The sequence below is a fragment of the Phytophthora infestans genome, genomic scaffold, assembly GCF_000142945.1.
Source record: "Phytophthora infestans T30-4 supercont1.11 genomic scaffold, whole genome shotgun sequence".
Taxonomy (NCBI): Eukaryota; Oomycota; class Peronosporomycetes; order Peronosporales; family Peronosporaceae; genus Phytophthora; species Phytophthora infestans.
Window position 1 is genome coordinate 255,631 of NW_003303748.1, and position 15,266 is coordinate 270,896.

The window sequence follows — 15,266 nt, forward strand, 5'->3', positions numbered from 1 at the left end:
AAAGTATGGTGTAATATCGCTAATTTTTGACTGAATTGCGACAAAAAACCTAATGCCTTTCCAAACGCGGCGGTTTTGATCGCAGCGTGCACGCGCATATTTACCATTCTTACAACCTAAAAAATATGATCCTGTGCGTCGTACTTCGGGCTATGACGTGGTGTGCCATGTGTCTACCAGCTAGCTCTTGTTAAAGAGTTTTTTGCCCAAAACTGAAATCGTCATTTTGAAGTGGGCCGGAGAAGTATTAGATAGCATTCGTGTTTACCTCAAAGTACGACTTTATCGAAACACTGGCAGGCTCACGGCTGATTTTCAACTTTTCATCTCGCGTATACAATTTACTATGCACTGCGTATAATAATGCAGTCAGCGTGGTTGCTCCACACGCATGTACTCACATCCGACTTCAAGATTGTTAATGGAGCGCCCATTAACTTCCCACACGTATGGATTTCGCTTTCGACGTGTCTTGGCAGCTGATACCCTAGAAATTGACTCAATGTTTCAAATGGCAAATGGCACAATGGCACAATGGCACGTCATTTCGCTAAAAGAGTGCATCATTTAAAGAAAAAAGACAACATCTTCTATAATACATTTTCCGTTAAATAATGTGTTTGCGCTGGTATTTATCACAACGATAGATGCCACCTTTGCATTATTAATGCGAAGGTGGCATTATTCATACCACGTGAGAGCCTGAAGCACAGTATCATTAGTGGATAGATGTTTTGCATTTCCGCGACAAACTGACGGTACTGTAGTAAGTTACATTATGCGGAATACGGAGTTAACATACGACAGGCGAACACAATTTGACGATTTTAATCTACTATACATATTACAGTACAGTACTGCACCCCGTATTCGCGCCCTTGAACCTTTGATAAACTTCCGGATGTGATGAGCTAGAATTCAAATTAACTATAGTTTGAATGCTAAAGTCAAATTTATTTGCAAATTCTATATGGTCCACCCCCGCGAGAACGGGGTGCAGTACTGTACCAGGACCGGACAAAAATAAATCCCGTGGTTCTGCTCAACGCCCCATCGTTTCTTAATCCCAAGTGCCATAAGTGTGGTGGAAAATGAGCTTCAGATGGTTTCTGGTTAACACTGCTCGGTCTTTGAGCTCTTTGTCACCAAAACCTGTCGTCAACGAGCAGATTAATCCAGCAAACCATTTTCGCTTTCTTTGTCCGCAACCATAGTGCCGATACTCGAAGAACCGATGCGCACAGCGCCGCGCAAGAAAGTCGACCTGTTAGCGCCAGCTCCGTCGAGTGCAGACTTTAATAACTTTTCACCCAGGAAAGAGAATGACTGGTTTCTTGATGCCAAGTCTCCACAGCTGTACGAGGGAGGCGCACTTCGAGGTGGAGGAGAAATCAACATTTGGAGTCGCGAGTATATTGGTCTGATCGCGCAGTATGCTACAGTGGGGATGATCTTTGGTACACTTCCAGGCATCGTCTACCCCTTTCTCTTCAACTACCTCAACATGGAAGGCACACAAGTCGTATCTGCCACCGTGTTAATCAACATGCCATGGTCGGTTAAGCTCTTCTTCGGTATGCTATCAGACTGCCTTCCAATTAAGGGCTACAGACGTCGTCCGTTCATGGTTATCGGATGGAGTATCTGTTTCCTGACATTGGTGGCTATGGCTTGCATGGACGCTGGCGCCCCGTACTACCCGAACAACAAGTACGCGACAATGGAAAAGGAAGAGTTGACTCCTGAGCTTATCGCAACATTCAACGAGTCAGCGCACCATGTAGGCGGTAAATTCGTCGCGATGATGATGATAGCAGCGGTGGGTTACGTTGGTGCCGATGTTGCTGCCGATGCTATGATGGTAGAAGTAGCTCAACGCGAACCGGAAGCTAGACGCGGGTATTGCCAGACGACGATCTACATGGTTCGTACCGCTTTCGTGACCATCTCCAGTATCCTCACAGGCTTGGCCTTCAACGGGAAGCACTACGGTGGTGACTTTGACTTTTGTCTAAGTTTTCCACAGCTGATGGCTATCCTCAGTGTGTGTTGCTTCCCCGTTATACCGCTATCGTGGTACTGCATCAAGGAAGACCGTCACCCCGGTGTCATATTTCGCGACTATTTGGCTGAACTCTGGTACCTGATTCAACTGCGACCCATGTACCAAGTCGTTGCGTATAAGTTTTTCGCTGGTATTTTCGAGAACTTCACAATCACATGCGCAGACCCAATACAGTCGTACTGGGTCGAGGCCACTCCTTTCAACCAGAAAATCATGGCTGTCATGGGCAACGGTATGTTTGCTCTCGCACTCTATTACACTGGCAAATACGGTCTTCACTGGAACTGGCGGACAATGCACGCAGTCACTATTATCATCGCTACGGTCATGGATTTTACGGTCACAATGCTCACAACATGGAACGTTGTACGCAACCAGTGGTTCTGGCTTGGTGTCCCAGTGGCCGAGGCTCTACCTAACGGAATCGCGTTTGTGATCGCGACTTTTGTGATGGTAGAGCTGGCGGGTGAGGGCAACGAAGGAGCCGTCTACGGCCTCGTGGGCTCCATTTCCAACATCGCTATTCCTCTGGCTAGTACGTTTACGAAGAACGTAGGCAGCAATTTCGATGTGACCAACGCTGACATTGTCGAGGACTCGAGACATGTTCGTTGGGAGGTGACGTACGTCCTTATCATTCGCTACTCAATGAACCTCGCTGGGTTGTTGTTCCTGCCGCTATTGCCGCGTCAGAAGGCGGAGACGCAACAACTCAAGCTCAACGGCGGAAACAGTCGAATTTTAGGAATGGTAACTCTCGGCTATTTCGCAGTTGCATTATGCTGGGCCGTCGTGGTGAACATTATAAGCATCTATCCATCCACGGCGTGCCTGCGCCTCGCAGGAGGACCGGGCTGCGGTGGTAGCAATGAAAGGCATTAAAGCTTAAATCGAGTAATTTCCAAACGTATAAATAAAGGAATACCCAGTTCACATTCTCTTATTTCTGCTTTTTATCTTGAAAAGCAGAATTAACGAAGTACTTCATTTATTTTTTTTGCACTACAAATTTAGTTTTCAGTTACAAAAACAAGAAGCTCTTAAAATGCTTTCTCACAGTTTTTCTTTCAATAAATATTTTAAACTTTATTTCTTAGGAGATTTAGCTACAATAAATTACCCTTTTTTATGGTAGAGGGACTAAGAGGCACCATCTGCTGTCGCTCGTTTGCCGAGTGATTTGGTCCACATACATCGCATTGGTATTGTAGAGGCGTTTGTCGGCCGCTGAGCCTCATGGCAAAACAGCTTGAGTCTCCGTTCGCTCATGAATTGTCACTAGACCTGCAGTTTTCACTCTGCAATTCGCACACTATATCTCTTGTCGATACTTGCATTCTATGCAGCATCAACCGGATCGTAATGACGTTTGTCACCTGCAGAACACTATGCCCATTGAACTTTGGGACGGGCAATTGATCCCGTTCTTGACTCTAAATGAGGCGGTAGCGTTGGCGGAACTGAATCACTTTTTCTACGACGTCGTGCACGAACACGTCCAGCTACGATCCGAGGCTTCGCTGGTCTGCACCGTTCCAGAGCTTTTGCGAGTGTTGAGCAAGTGGCGGAACCTCCGCGATGTGGCTTTCCAACCTGTCGCCGACTCGGAGAGTGAGAGATTGCTCGAAAACATCCATTACAACGTGAACGCTCTCGGTGGGCTCATCGTTAATCATGATCGCAACGAACCTGCTCCTGAGCCCGAAGCAAACGAGAGCTACACCGACGAAAGTGGAGTGAGTGTCCCGACGAGGTATACCTGTCCCAAGGTACTGCAAACTTGCATTCGAAGCAGTGGTGCCCAAGTGAGGCGATTGAACTTGTCAGGAATCGTGCGCGTGAGTTTGTTCGACGGCGTGAACCGCCTACACGAGCTCGGATTGAGTGGTTGTAGCCAAATCGACGGGTTGCACTGGTTGAAAGGGATTCGCGAAGTGGATTTGAGCTACTGCAGCTTCTTGGAGGATGTTTCGTTCCTGGGTGACTCGCAGCAGGTAGACCTCTCCTATTGCCACACCGTCACAGATCTCTCGCCATTGGCAAAGTGTAAATCCGTACAACTCAACGTGTGTCGAGGAATCAGCGACGTGAGTCCACTGAGTCACGTACGTCGCGTGAGTCTGCGGAATTGCCCAGCCGTGAGCGACGTTAACGCACTCGGCAACGTACACGAGCTGAATCTCGGAGGGTGTGCAAATGTCACGAACGTCAGCGCGTTAAACAACGTACACGAGCTCAATCTCTCCGGTTGTATCAACGTGACCGATGTCAGCGCGCTAGGCAAAGTACACACTTTGCAACTACGCAAATGTGCTGGAATCGTCGACGTATCGGCTCTTGGAGGTGTTCAGGATTTGGACCTCACTGGCTGCATCAATGTCACGGATGTGAGCGCACTAGGACGAGTGCCTACACTGCAGCTTGCTCTCTGCAGACACATCAGCGATATCTCCGCTCTTAGCAATGGCGTGCAAGAGCTGTCGCTGCGGCAGTGCGGTGCAGTGACGGATCTCAAAGCATTAGGGTCAAGCTCGAGTCTTCGTGACCTGGATCTGTCAGGTTGCACGGGTTTCCCAAGCTCCGACCTGCGTCATCTGCCTCCACTAGATCGACTTGTGCTGTCACGATGTAGCCAACTTACTACGCTCGATGGTCTCATGTGTGTCCGTGAACTCGACGTGAGTTTCTGCAAAAACCTAAAAACATTAGGGTTTTCTCTACGCGAGGTACACACACTCATAACCTACCGCTGCGAGAAACTCGAGGACATTGAAGTGCTCACATCTTCTGCTAAGAGTCTTACAAAGGTGAATCTCTCCGGGTGTTCGCACATCAGCGACATCCGCTTTCTCGCTGGAGCACAAGAAGTGGATCTGCGCTTCTGTGACGCACTCGAGGACGTTCGTCCGCTAGCTGCGAGCGCTCGCGTCGTCAAGCTCGCCGGGTGCTCCAAACTAACAGATGTGTCACCTCTCGCACGAGTTCGTGAGCTGGATCTGAGCTACTGTACCAACGTCCAAGACGTGTCGGCTCTGGCGTCCGTCCACACGCTGTCTCTGCGTCACTGTCCCAAAGTGATCGACGTGTCTGCCTTGTCTGAAGTGCACACACTCAACCTCTCAGGCTGCACGCAACTAGAAGACGTGTCGGCTCTGCAGAACGTGCACGAACTCAATCTCTCCGACTGCGCCAAGCTGAAAGACGTCAGTATGCTCACAGGCGTCCGCGTGCTGGATCTACGCTACAACAAGAGCAACAGCAAGAGTCTCAAGACCGGAGTCGCCAAACTGCGCGGTCTAGTGCCCACCATCCGCATCTAAGACGCCTCATCCTCCATCCGTTTGATGACCTGCTTGTTTGCGCATTGAGCGGTAATGATGTTAACGCTTCTCAATTCATCGGATTCTCCGTGTATTACAATAATTAGCCCGTACAATCTGTCTTCTTGAATCTGCAATTTAACCAAAGCGCTGGTTCTGGGACACCTCAGGCTGAAAGCCTTCCTGCAGGAAATATTTCTCCACGGCGTCTGCTACCCCGCGACCCTCGTTAACCGCCCACACCACTAGAGACTGGCCACGACGGCAATCACCAGCAGCGAACACGCCCTCCGCTGACGTCTGGTAGTTGCCGTACGCCGCGCGGATGTTACGACGCTGGTCGATCTCCAATCCGAGAGACTCCGCGATCGTCTGCTCCGGGTGGACGAATCCCATAGCGAACAGCACCAGGTCGCACGGAATCTCCTCCTCCGTACCAGGGATCTCCGTGATGGCGTTGGTCTTGGGGTCCTTGTCGCCCATCACAGTCACCACGTGAGTGATCTCGTTGTTCTCGTTGCCCTTGAACGCCTTCGTGACGCGCGCGTACTTACGCGGGTCTTCTCCAAACACAGAGCGCACCTCAGCGTGTCCGTAGTCAACTCCGAAGATACGCGGGTACTCAGGCCACGGATTCTCCGGGGCACGCTGAGCCGGGGGCTCCGGGTTGTGCTCCAGGTTGACCACCGACTTGCAGCGTTGACGCATGGACGTAGCGATGCAGTCTGTACCGGTATCACCGCCTCCAATGACCACGACGTCTCTGCCTTCAGCCGTGACAAAGTCGCGGTCCCATCCGCTCTGCAGCTTGCCGTCCACTGTCAAAATGAGTCGTTTCTGGTTCTTAGTAAGGAATTCCATGGCAAAGTGGACGCCCTTGAGGTCACGGCCAGGAATGTCCACATCGCGCGGGACAGTGGAGCCCAGAGCCAGCACGACGGCGTCGTTCTCGGCTTGCAGCTGCTCCACGGGATGGCTCACTCCAATCTCGGCGTTAGTGACGAACTCGATGCCTTCTAGTTGCAGGAGATCGACACGACGGTTGACCGTCTTCTTGTCCAGCTTCATGTTGGGGATACCGTACATGAGTAGACCACCGACGCGGTCCTCACGTTCGTACACTGTGACGTGATATCCCTTCTGGTTCAGTTGGTCGGCGGCTGCTAAACCAGCGGGGCCAGAGCCCACAACGGCCACACGCAGGCCATTACGACGCGGGATACGCGGCACGATCCATCCTTCGTCAAAGGCGCGGTCCACGATGGCGTACTCAGTGTTCTTGATGGTGACGGGGTCGTCAACGAGGCCAGCGACGCACGCGGCCTCGCACGGCGCGGGGCACACGCGTCCTGTGAACTCGGGGAAGTTGTTGGTCTTGTGCAGACGGTCGCTGGCTTCCTTCCACTCGTCACGGAAGACGAGCTCGTTCCACTCTGGGATGAGGTTATTTACGGGACAACCCGTGTTGGTCTGGCAGAATGGGGTGCCGCAGTCCATGCAGCGAGCAGCTTGGATCTTACGCTCGATAGGGTCGCGACGAGGCGTGTTGATCTCGTTCCAGTCGTGCACACGCTCGCCCACATCACGGTACGGATCGGCTTCGCGCTTGAACTCGATGAAGGCACGCGCACTGTCGATCTCGCCTTTGGAGCCGTCGCGCTTGTCGAAAACGGGCTCGACTGCCGCCTTGGACGATGCGGTACGACGCAGTAGCGAAGAGCGGAAGGCCGCAGAGGAGGAGAAACGCTGACGCACAACGGATTGCATTTAATTAAAGGACGAGGATGCGGGTGGTTTCTTTTCTTCTTCCGGGGCGGCCGAGGCGAGTGCGCGTGAGCGAGCAATTTGCAGAATGACAGAGGCTGAAGCGAAGGGTATCTCCAACACCGTTGTGAATGCTCATCGCCTTGGTGGTGCAAAACATGGATAAACCAATAATTACGAATTTGACGGGATATGAATTATAGATATAGAAAGATTCTATTTGAAATAACCTGGTGGGTTTTAAAGCGCTACATTTCTCAGAGGTCCGAATTGGAGTTTCCTAAAAACGTCCCCAGACCGTCCCCAAACTCGACTGCAGGCTCGGTCATGTGCACACCTGCACTGGTTCTGAGCGATCCAATAATTTTGTGACCATAAATAACTGCAGGTTTTGCGTGGACCGTCGGAATAATTGGCACAGTGGCAGAAATCGTAGTGGCTGACCAAACGTCGGCACACACCACTAGTACGGGATGACATATAGGCTGAGCGGCATTCATAGATGGCAGCAGCAGTTCATGTCTGTCCTGGTTTGAATCTTTTCCGCATCCTATTCTAAATCATTCAATAAGGGAGCTTATGCTTATTGATAAGTTTATCGATACAAGGAGTTAAAATGGGGATGGGCACTGCTTCGAGATTGGACAAACACGGGCTATTGTCACTTGAATTTACAAGTTTTACATCGAAATGAGGACGAGCACGTCTTTCATGCGGCAACGCAATGCGCAACAAGCTGCAGGCCTCCACTGTAAAAATGAGTGGCTTGCGATCTATACATGTGATGCTATTGATCTTTATCCCCTCAATATTAAACCCGATGGCAGTAAACGCTTTTTGAGCTCGTGTTAACACCCTGAGGGTAACACAAATTGCGGTCCAGTTAGTCATGGCTACATACCCTTGAGTTCATCATGAATTCAACTTCATGGTCCGGAAAGCTCTCGAGTCGAAAGACTAGACTCCATTCGTCAGCAGAATCGCTATCTTCCTTCTGTTGGTGTATTGTATTGAGCACAGCCAACCATGAACGTAAAGGTGGCTCATTGCCGAGGAGGGAGGGCCCGGCCAAAGTCTCAAACTACAAAAGACACCTTGAAGTTGAAGTCGTGAATTGTTGTCAAATCCAGCGTCCTGCGGCTCTCGAAGCTCCGTGCAACCAATCACTGCCGTTGCCGACTCCAACTCGACTGCCTCAGCGCAGCTGGCTCAGCGAAATGGCTCGTCTCGGTTCAAGACGCGGCTCAAACTGCAAGTGGACCGTCAAATACATGTAAACACTGCAAGCTCTGCCTCGTCGCGTGCGGATCCTGGTTGCAGTTGATCGTCCAGAGATTGTGAACAAACAATAGACGGGGAGGTTATGGTTGAACTTGGCTTATCTTGCTTGAACAAGGCACCGGAATCCCGGAAATCCGTTCGGCTGGGTCAGTCGCACATTTGAATGCCGTATGGTTGGCCCTCAGCTCCGTACTTCTTGCAGTTCAAGCTGCTTGAAGATTCATACGGGAGTCCGGCCAGCAGCAAGGCACCGTAAGCGTCAATGAAAGCCATAGTCGTGTCGTCTGCCTCGTCGCGTTTGGTTAAGTTTAACCAAAACACGTTTAACCTGTTTGAAGCTGCAACTGCAACGATAGACGCGACAGGATGTGATGGTTGCAGTTGCTGCACTCAACCTTCATCGCGGCCGGACAGCCACGCGTTTTGCGCCGGAACCCGCCAAACGAAGTGTTGGACTCATTTCGTTTGGATATCGGCTCCGGGGAAACGCAGACAGTTGTCTTTTGCGGTGTGATACACACGACATCATTTTCCCCCTCTTCACTTGACATCACGAGCTCCGCGCCAGCAGCCACCCTTCTTGTAGACCTTAGCGCAGAAAGAGCTCTACATGTCGTACAAGACCAGCGCCTTTTAACGCGACTCCTGAATCCAAAGGTGTTCGAAATGACAGCTTGCCTTTGGTAAGGCTGCCGAATTGGGGCTTAATATCAACATCACTTGGTTCTCAAGGTTGAGGCGTCTTGGACGATCAAAAGACGGGTGAAGTCCAAGTAGCTACATCCATTATAATACCCACGACCACTGCAGCTTGGGCCCCCTACCGCTCAGGTTGCTCGACGTTCGAAAGTGAGAGGCGATCAAGTACAGTGCTGAATTCAAAGAATTGGACTCTCGTCGCTAGTTTATAGCTCTACTGTAGTCTTTGGTGCAACGAAGGCTACTTGATAACTAAGAGCCTGTTAATGGCTCGATTCGTCAAGCGATGGTGGATACACAAGATGCTTAGAAAGGTCAAACCAACCGAAGTTAGCTGCAGCACCCAGAGGAATTTGAGCATGGAATTTCTATGCACGTGGGGTGCAGTGAACGCTACAAAGCAAGAATAAAGCGGCATCAAGTTTTGCAAACGAGTTTATCAAGGGTTAATATCTATCCGGGCCTTTTGAGTATCTATCGCCTCGAGTTCATCATGTTGGCGTTCTGATTTGTCAAGTTGTAGGCCCGCTCCGCTTGCATCTGTAGCTCCAGCATTTGGTTGTACAGTCCTTCGCGAGTACTGGGCTGACGTTGATTCGGTACAGGTGGGATGTTCGGCCCAGCATGTTGCTTCATACGTTGCCGCATTAAGAACTGCTGTTGCTGGACTTGTTGCTGTTCGTACTGACGTTGTTGCTCACTCTGATAGGACACGAGATGCTGCGATGGGATTTCGCTCTCCATAAGCGCCGGCATCTTCCTATCAAGAGGAACCATAGCGTTACTAGCAGCATTCGAGCCGTAGAAACTGTCGTCATGGTCCGATTGAAGCGAAGACATAGAGCTTGACTGCCACGACTGGTACGAGGCAGAGAACTCCGAGTCCGTGAGCGACATGGTCGAGACTGACGCGTTGATCAGGTCGAGTCTGGTGTTGCTGCTGGTGCTATCGTTTCTATTGCGACTGTCCTCACGCGGTTTCCTGGGCTTTGCTGGCTGTTGCTCGAGCTGTTCCCCAGCGAATGGTGACTGGTCCTTGACCATAACCAAACACATTTTGCAACACGAGACTTTGATCTTGCCTCGACGAGAGAATGTCACCTTCCGGATGCGGCATTTGCTACAGATAACAGCGCCACAAGTCTGGCAGTTCGTGTGTGAAGAGAGCAAACCGGACTTGGCGCGGCAAATGGAGCAGTGATTGCCGCTCTGGTTCTTGCTACTCGCGCCACGCAGCGCATCAGACTGTTTTGCTACCATAGCCGAGATCTTCTTCGCTTCCGCTCCTACCATAGCTGACGGGAGGTTGAAGAGCATATCCATCGCGGTACGGTAGTCTCCGACACCACCAGCAGTGAGCACGTCGGCCGATGAATCGTATGCGCCCTCCATGAACACTTCGACCTGGTCAGCCAGCTTACCTGGGCGGAAGATGTAGCAGAAGGACAAATTGGTGCGTACGATCGAGTTGTCGTCGAACTGAGGACAGTTGCGGACTACCACAGACTCCAGTACGTGGTAGCCGAAGCGCTGGCCGTTGGCGTCTTCAGATACGCCGACATATTCCATGTAACAGCAGTCGCGGTTACCCCCGACCGTACGGGACAGTTTCCACTTGAGTCCCAGATACGATGAGCGCGTCTGACGGATAGTTTTCAGCGCTGCACAGTCGATGAGCGAGTCATCGCCCAGAAACGCCGACAAGGTCTTCATCTCGTTGGTCGAGGACTGGTACAGACCGTACACCAGGTCGTCCACGGTGCCGTCCACAATACCGTAGCCTATTACTGCCGGTTGAATGCTCTTGCGACTCGGTTCACCGTCGTCAGAAGAGCGGGTTGACACTGACAACGAGCCCCCGTCTTCGTATCCCGATCGACTATGAGAGCTCGTGACGCTCATCGACGGTCGGGACCGTGCCGGGTATGTGCCCATCGAGTCAGTGCCACTTCCGTCTGTACCCGCGGTGCCGTACAGTCCAAGCTGGTGCGCGGAATGTTGGGTACTGCGCTTCCGGTAGCAGTGCAGTCGCTCCTTTGACTTGGCGAGTTTCCACGTGTGTGCGTCGATGAGGTTGCGTCCGTCCTTGATGTAGTGGTCCAGATCTCTCTTCGTCTCACGGACGATGTCGCTGGCTAGAGACCGATAGTTCTGCACCTCGTTCGGTAGCAAGTCGAACCTGGCGAAGTAGCCCGCCGGTAAGGGGAACCGAAGATGCATGGTGTCGGTCAAACGGATCTCACTAATCGTCAAAGTCTTCGCTAATCGGGAAGGTTAATGAATCCGCTTAACGCCCGGGCAAGTAAATTCCTCGGCGAGTCAAACGTGAACTGACACGGGGTGAGCACGACGGTGAGATGAGAAGGGAGAGGAGAGGCAGCTTGAGAGCGCAGGAGCAGCAGACAGGGACAGCTGGTAAGTTAACCAACCTCCTCACCCCAGCTGGTGTCCTGAATCGACAGTTGAATGCACTTGCGCAGCTTGCGTAGTGCTCTCTGTGCTCGCAGTCGCCGTGAGCTTGGCAAAGTGAGCTCAAGAATTCGCGGCGCAGTGACACCTTGCTGGCGCTTGTGACAACGGTCGGCACGCCGCTGACATCGACGGTATCCGCTCGCGCGTACGCGAGCGCTAGAAACATGTCGCCAACTTCATTTCGATCCCGCGGCCTCGGGTCGGAGTGGGAGCGCAGATTTGCATTGACAAGACGGTCTTGCCACTGTGTTGCCAGCAGGTTTGCCCTAAAGTTTGGTTTCCTGGACGCTGGGTCGAGGTGAACATTGCTGTCCCGCACGCATGCCTATCCAATCTGAGTCGATGACAGCAGTGTTCAAACCTCGGTCAGATGGTCGGTACGATCACAATGGTCGACATGCTCGAATTACCAGTTACTGTTCATGTATAATACAAGCAGAAGCCTTTTCGATCGAAGGTTATTTTACTTTTTCAAGCAGGCTGGTCAGGATAAGGTGTCCTTTTATCCATTCGAGACAGCCGGAGCAACGTTACAGTTCTTTCACTGTGGCATGTCGAGTGTGGGCTGCTTGCACCACATGGAGCCCGCACTTGCAAATGCCTTTCCTGCTGTTCTAATTTAGGTGAGTGTCCAGCAGCGACAGCAGATCAAAGCTAGAGTAATTCACTCGTTGTCCATGATGAACTAAAGGTATCCGGCTGAGCTGAACAATGGATGACCGGAAGCATAGAGAATAATCTCGTTCGAGTTCTTTTGTTTCTATTCAGGGGTAAAGTTGACGGTCTCCACTAATATACCGAATTATCGTAGTCCTAGGCGTCACTTCAATAGCAAAGGATGCAAATCGTGAGCACCGACATATGAATGCAAATCATAGTTTTACCGAAGCATTCACTGCAAATTACTGTATTTAGCATTCGCTACCGCTATCACTACCGGTACCAGCTTCAGACTCTATATCATCGTCAGAGTCGACATGACCATCAGTTAAATTGCATTTTTCCAGCTCTTGGACAAGCTCGCTATCAATATGTCCCGGATATGAGTCAAAATCTTGCTCAGCACGGCGAGTATCAGCCAATATGCCTACTTTTGCAAATCCACTAACAATTGTCTTTTCTGAAAGCTCGTTTCAGCATTTTGATATCCACTCCGTAATGTCTTCTCTTTTTGGGGGCTCCAATTTAAAAGGGCTTTTCTGTATAATGTTTCCGAAGTCGCTCAACTTCAGACTCTGCTTCCTCTTGCACTAGATCCTTGCGCACACGAATAATATCTCTCTGGAGTTTGTTTCTTTTCTCCTGGCGCTGCTTCTCCTTGGCTCGATACGCAACAAGTTGGTCTCTCAGCCGGTTGATCCACAGACCTCGCAACCTAGTTTTTAGGGGGTTATTCCACGAAATATCTGCCGGTTGGCATACGTACGTGTAACGCGGCGGTACTTTAAGTAGGATAACGTTAATAGACGCTGCATATTCTTCAACTTCAGGGGTCCAATGCCCGCTGAAATCGTCCCATATGAGTAAAATGTGGTCATCTCGGTTCGTGCGCTCAGCAAAGTGATATTTGAGAAAACTCAGAGACAAATCAGAATTCCACCATGCGCACTGGTTCCCGTAAATTTGACAATTGTAGCGCTCTTGAAGTGGATTAATTTTACGGGTCCACATAGTCGGGCTAAACCCATGGCGCAGAGTGTGGTTCTCTTCCCTTTTTTCCTTAATTTTTGACGGTTGACACTTGAACACTATGAATGGAGCCAATTTTGTGCCTTCCCAGTCCGCCAAAAGCATAGCTGTAGCTCGAGCCTTCTCTTTATTTGTACATGTTACCCAAACAGTTTTCACTCCACGTTGAGATATGGTTTGTTTTGGTAAATACTCAAAATTCACACCTACAAGAAGAAAAGTCATTAAAAATATTTTACAACTAAAATAAAAAATATTACCCGTCTGATCAGCATTGTATACTTGTACACACTTCTTTTCGACGATTGTCTGCAGCACCAGCGCTCGAAATGTCGTAGCTGCATCTTGAGCATCCTGTGGCGTCGTCTGTCCCTGCATGGTACGTGCACGGAGCGCTAATTTATGGCGACGAAGAAATAGCTTAACCCATGTTGATGTGGCTGCAAATTTGCCTTCAAGGCCAATGTCTGCAGCTGCTTCTTTTGCCTGCAGTTGAAGCATGAGACGGGAGACAGGGGCACCATCTTTCCGCAGCGAATTCACCCACACTACGATAGCGCGTTCAGCCTCCTTGGTGAGCACAGTCGCTTCACCAAGTCCGCGCAGATTTCGGTGGCACCCCCGCCCAGAATCACATGCAGCACGTATAGTTGGAGCCTGCTTGCTCCACTTGTGAATTTGTTTTTTCTTAGCACGAATGTCGGAGCCACTTAAGTCGCCGTAGAACTGTGAAATTGTCTCGTCAAGGCTGTGACCGCTGTCAATGTAGTCGAGGACGTCTCTCTTATGCGCATACTCTACTGCCCTACGTTGATAGGTCTTCCGCTTCTTTCCTGGTCCATTGATGCGAGGGCGAACCATACTTTTCGACGGCCTGCCGTTTTCTTTGTGGTGTTGGGCTCCATTCTTTTAGCTTCCGCCGAAGTAAAATTAGAATGAACCTTATCGTAAGTAATGGAGCCATCTGTATTACAATCGAAGGATCCGATTGGTTGGTTCGTTGGTAACCCTTAGGAGTAAACGTCCCCTAGGACAACGATAATTCGGTACGATATTATATTTCTCAAAGATTGCGTAATCAGGTTAAATTAACCAATCAGATATCGTTAACGCTCGACTAGCTGAAGTATTACTAAATAACCGTGAGGGAGGGGAGAGTGACGTCAAGGTTGGCGTGATGTGTTGGCACTGCTGAGCGCATTAACCTAGCGCCACAGGCAGCAGGTTTATTAGACGCACGATGTGGACGAGGAGATCGGTAGAGAACAAGAACAAATGTCTTGATTTCGCTATATCAACGCTAAACAGCTGCAAGCGTTTGCAGTTTTCCATCTCGATTGCCTTTGTCTGTGTCACAGTGAAATACCGGTACTAGAGCAAATACTCTAAAGCTACTGCTTTTTCTAGAACCTGATCGGAAAAGTTATTTGGCTCCGCTCGGTCAAGAACCGTACTTAAGTGGAATTTTTTAATAAAATATCATGTAGTATCTAATATTTTTCAGTTCTCCGAGCTAATATTAAAATATTATGGTAACTTTTGCAAAAATGAGTTACTATTAATATTTAATACCAAAAATAGTACTATTATTATCAAAAATATCATATGATATTTGGTTACCATTAGCCCCTGCTAGTGGAGCTGTAACGAAATATGATTAGTGGATTAAAACCGATTACGTAATATTTAAGAAATTATAATCGAATCTAGTGATATTAAGTTGATATTTAATAATATCATTTTGTCAAAGAAGAGAATAGTAGGTGAAATCTTTTTAAAGTAGCTGATCGACCAGGTGATATTATCACTATCTCAGCTTCACCGATTTTGGAGCTAATATTACCCCCTTCTAATATCGTATTGTTCGAAGTATTAGCTAATATTTTTATGATACATGAATTTTTAAAATTCATTTATATCACATGTCAGAAGAAAATATTTCGTACTGTTTTTTATATTAGCTGGTCAACCAGGTA

At 49.6% G+C, this 15,266-nt stretch overlaps 4 protein-coding genes across 4 annotated transcripts; 2 read left to right on the forward strand and 2 right to left on the reverse strand.

The window, feature by feature from the left end:
- Positions 1–1,447: 1,447 nt before the first annotated feature.
- Positions 1,448–2,947, forward strand: PITG_07378 (uncharacterized protein; the record flags this gene model as incomplete). The annotated part of the gene is made up of 1 exon (XM_002904365.1): positions 1,448–2,947. The coding sequence occupies one exon, from the start codon at positions 1,448–1,450 to the stop codon at positions 2,945–2,947; it is 1,500 nt and encodes a 499-aa protein (XP_002904411.1).
- Positions 2,948–3,405: 458 nt separating this feature from the next.
- Positions 3,406–5,385, forward strand: PITG_07379 (uncharacterized protein; the record flags this gene model as incomplete). Its single annotated transcript, XM_002904366.1, has 1 exon — positions 3,406–5,385. One exon carries the CDS (start codon positions 3,406–3,408, stop codon positions 5,383–5,385), a length of 1,980 nt encoding a protein of 659 aa, XP_002904412.1.
- A 138-nt stretch (positions 5,386–5,523) lies between these two features.
- Positions 5,524–7,218, reverse strand: PITG_07380 (glutamate synthase, putative; the record flags this gene model as incomplete). The annotated part of the gene is made up of 1 exon (XM_002904367.1): positions 5,524–7,218. One exon carries the CDS (start codon positions 7,150–7,152, stop codon positions 5,524–5,526), a length of 1,629 nt encoding a protein of 542 aa, XP_002904413.1.
- A 2,385-nt stretch (positions 7,219–9,603) lies between these two features.
- Positions 9,604–11,448, reverse strand: PITG_07381 (uncharacterized protein; the record flags this gene model as incomplete). Its single annotated transcript, XM_002904368.1, has 1 exon — positions 9,604–11,448. The coding sequence occupies one exon, from the start codon at positions 11,347–11,349 to the stop codon at positions 9,604–9,606; it is 1,746 nt and encodes a 581-aa protein (XP_002904414.1).
- Between the last annotated feature and the right edge of the window lie 3,818 nt (positions 11,449–15,266).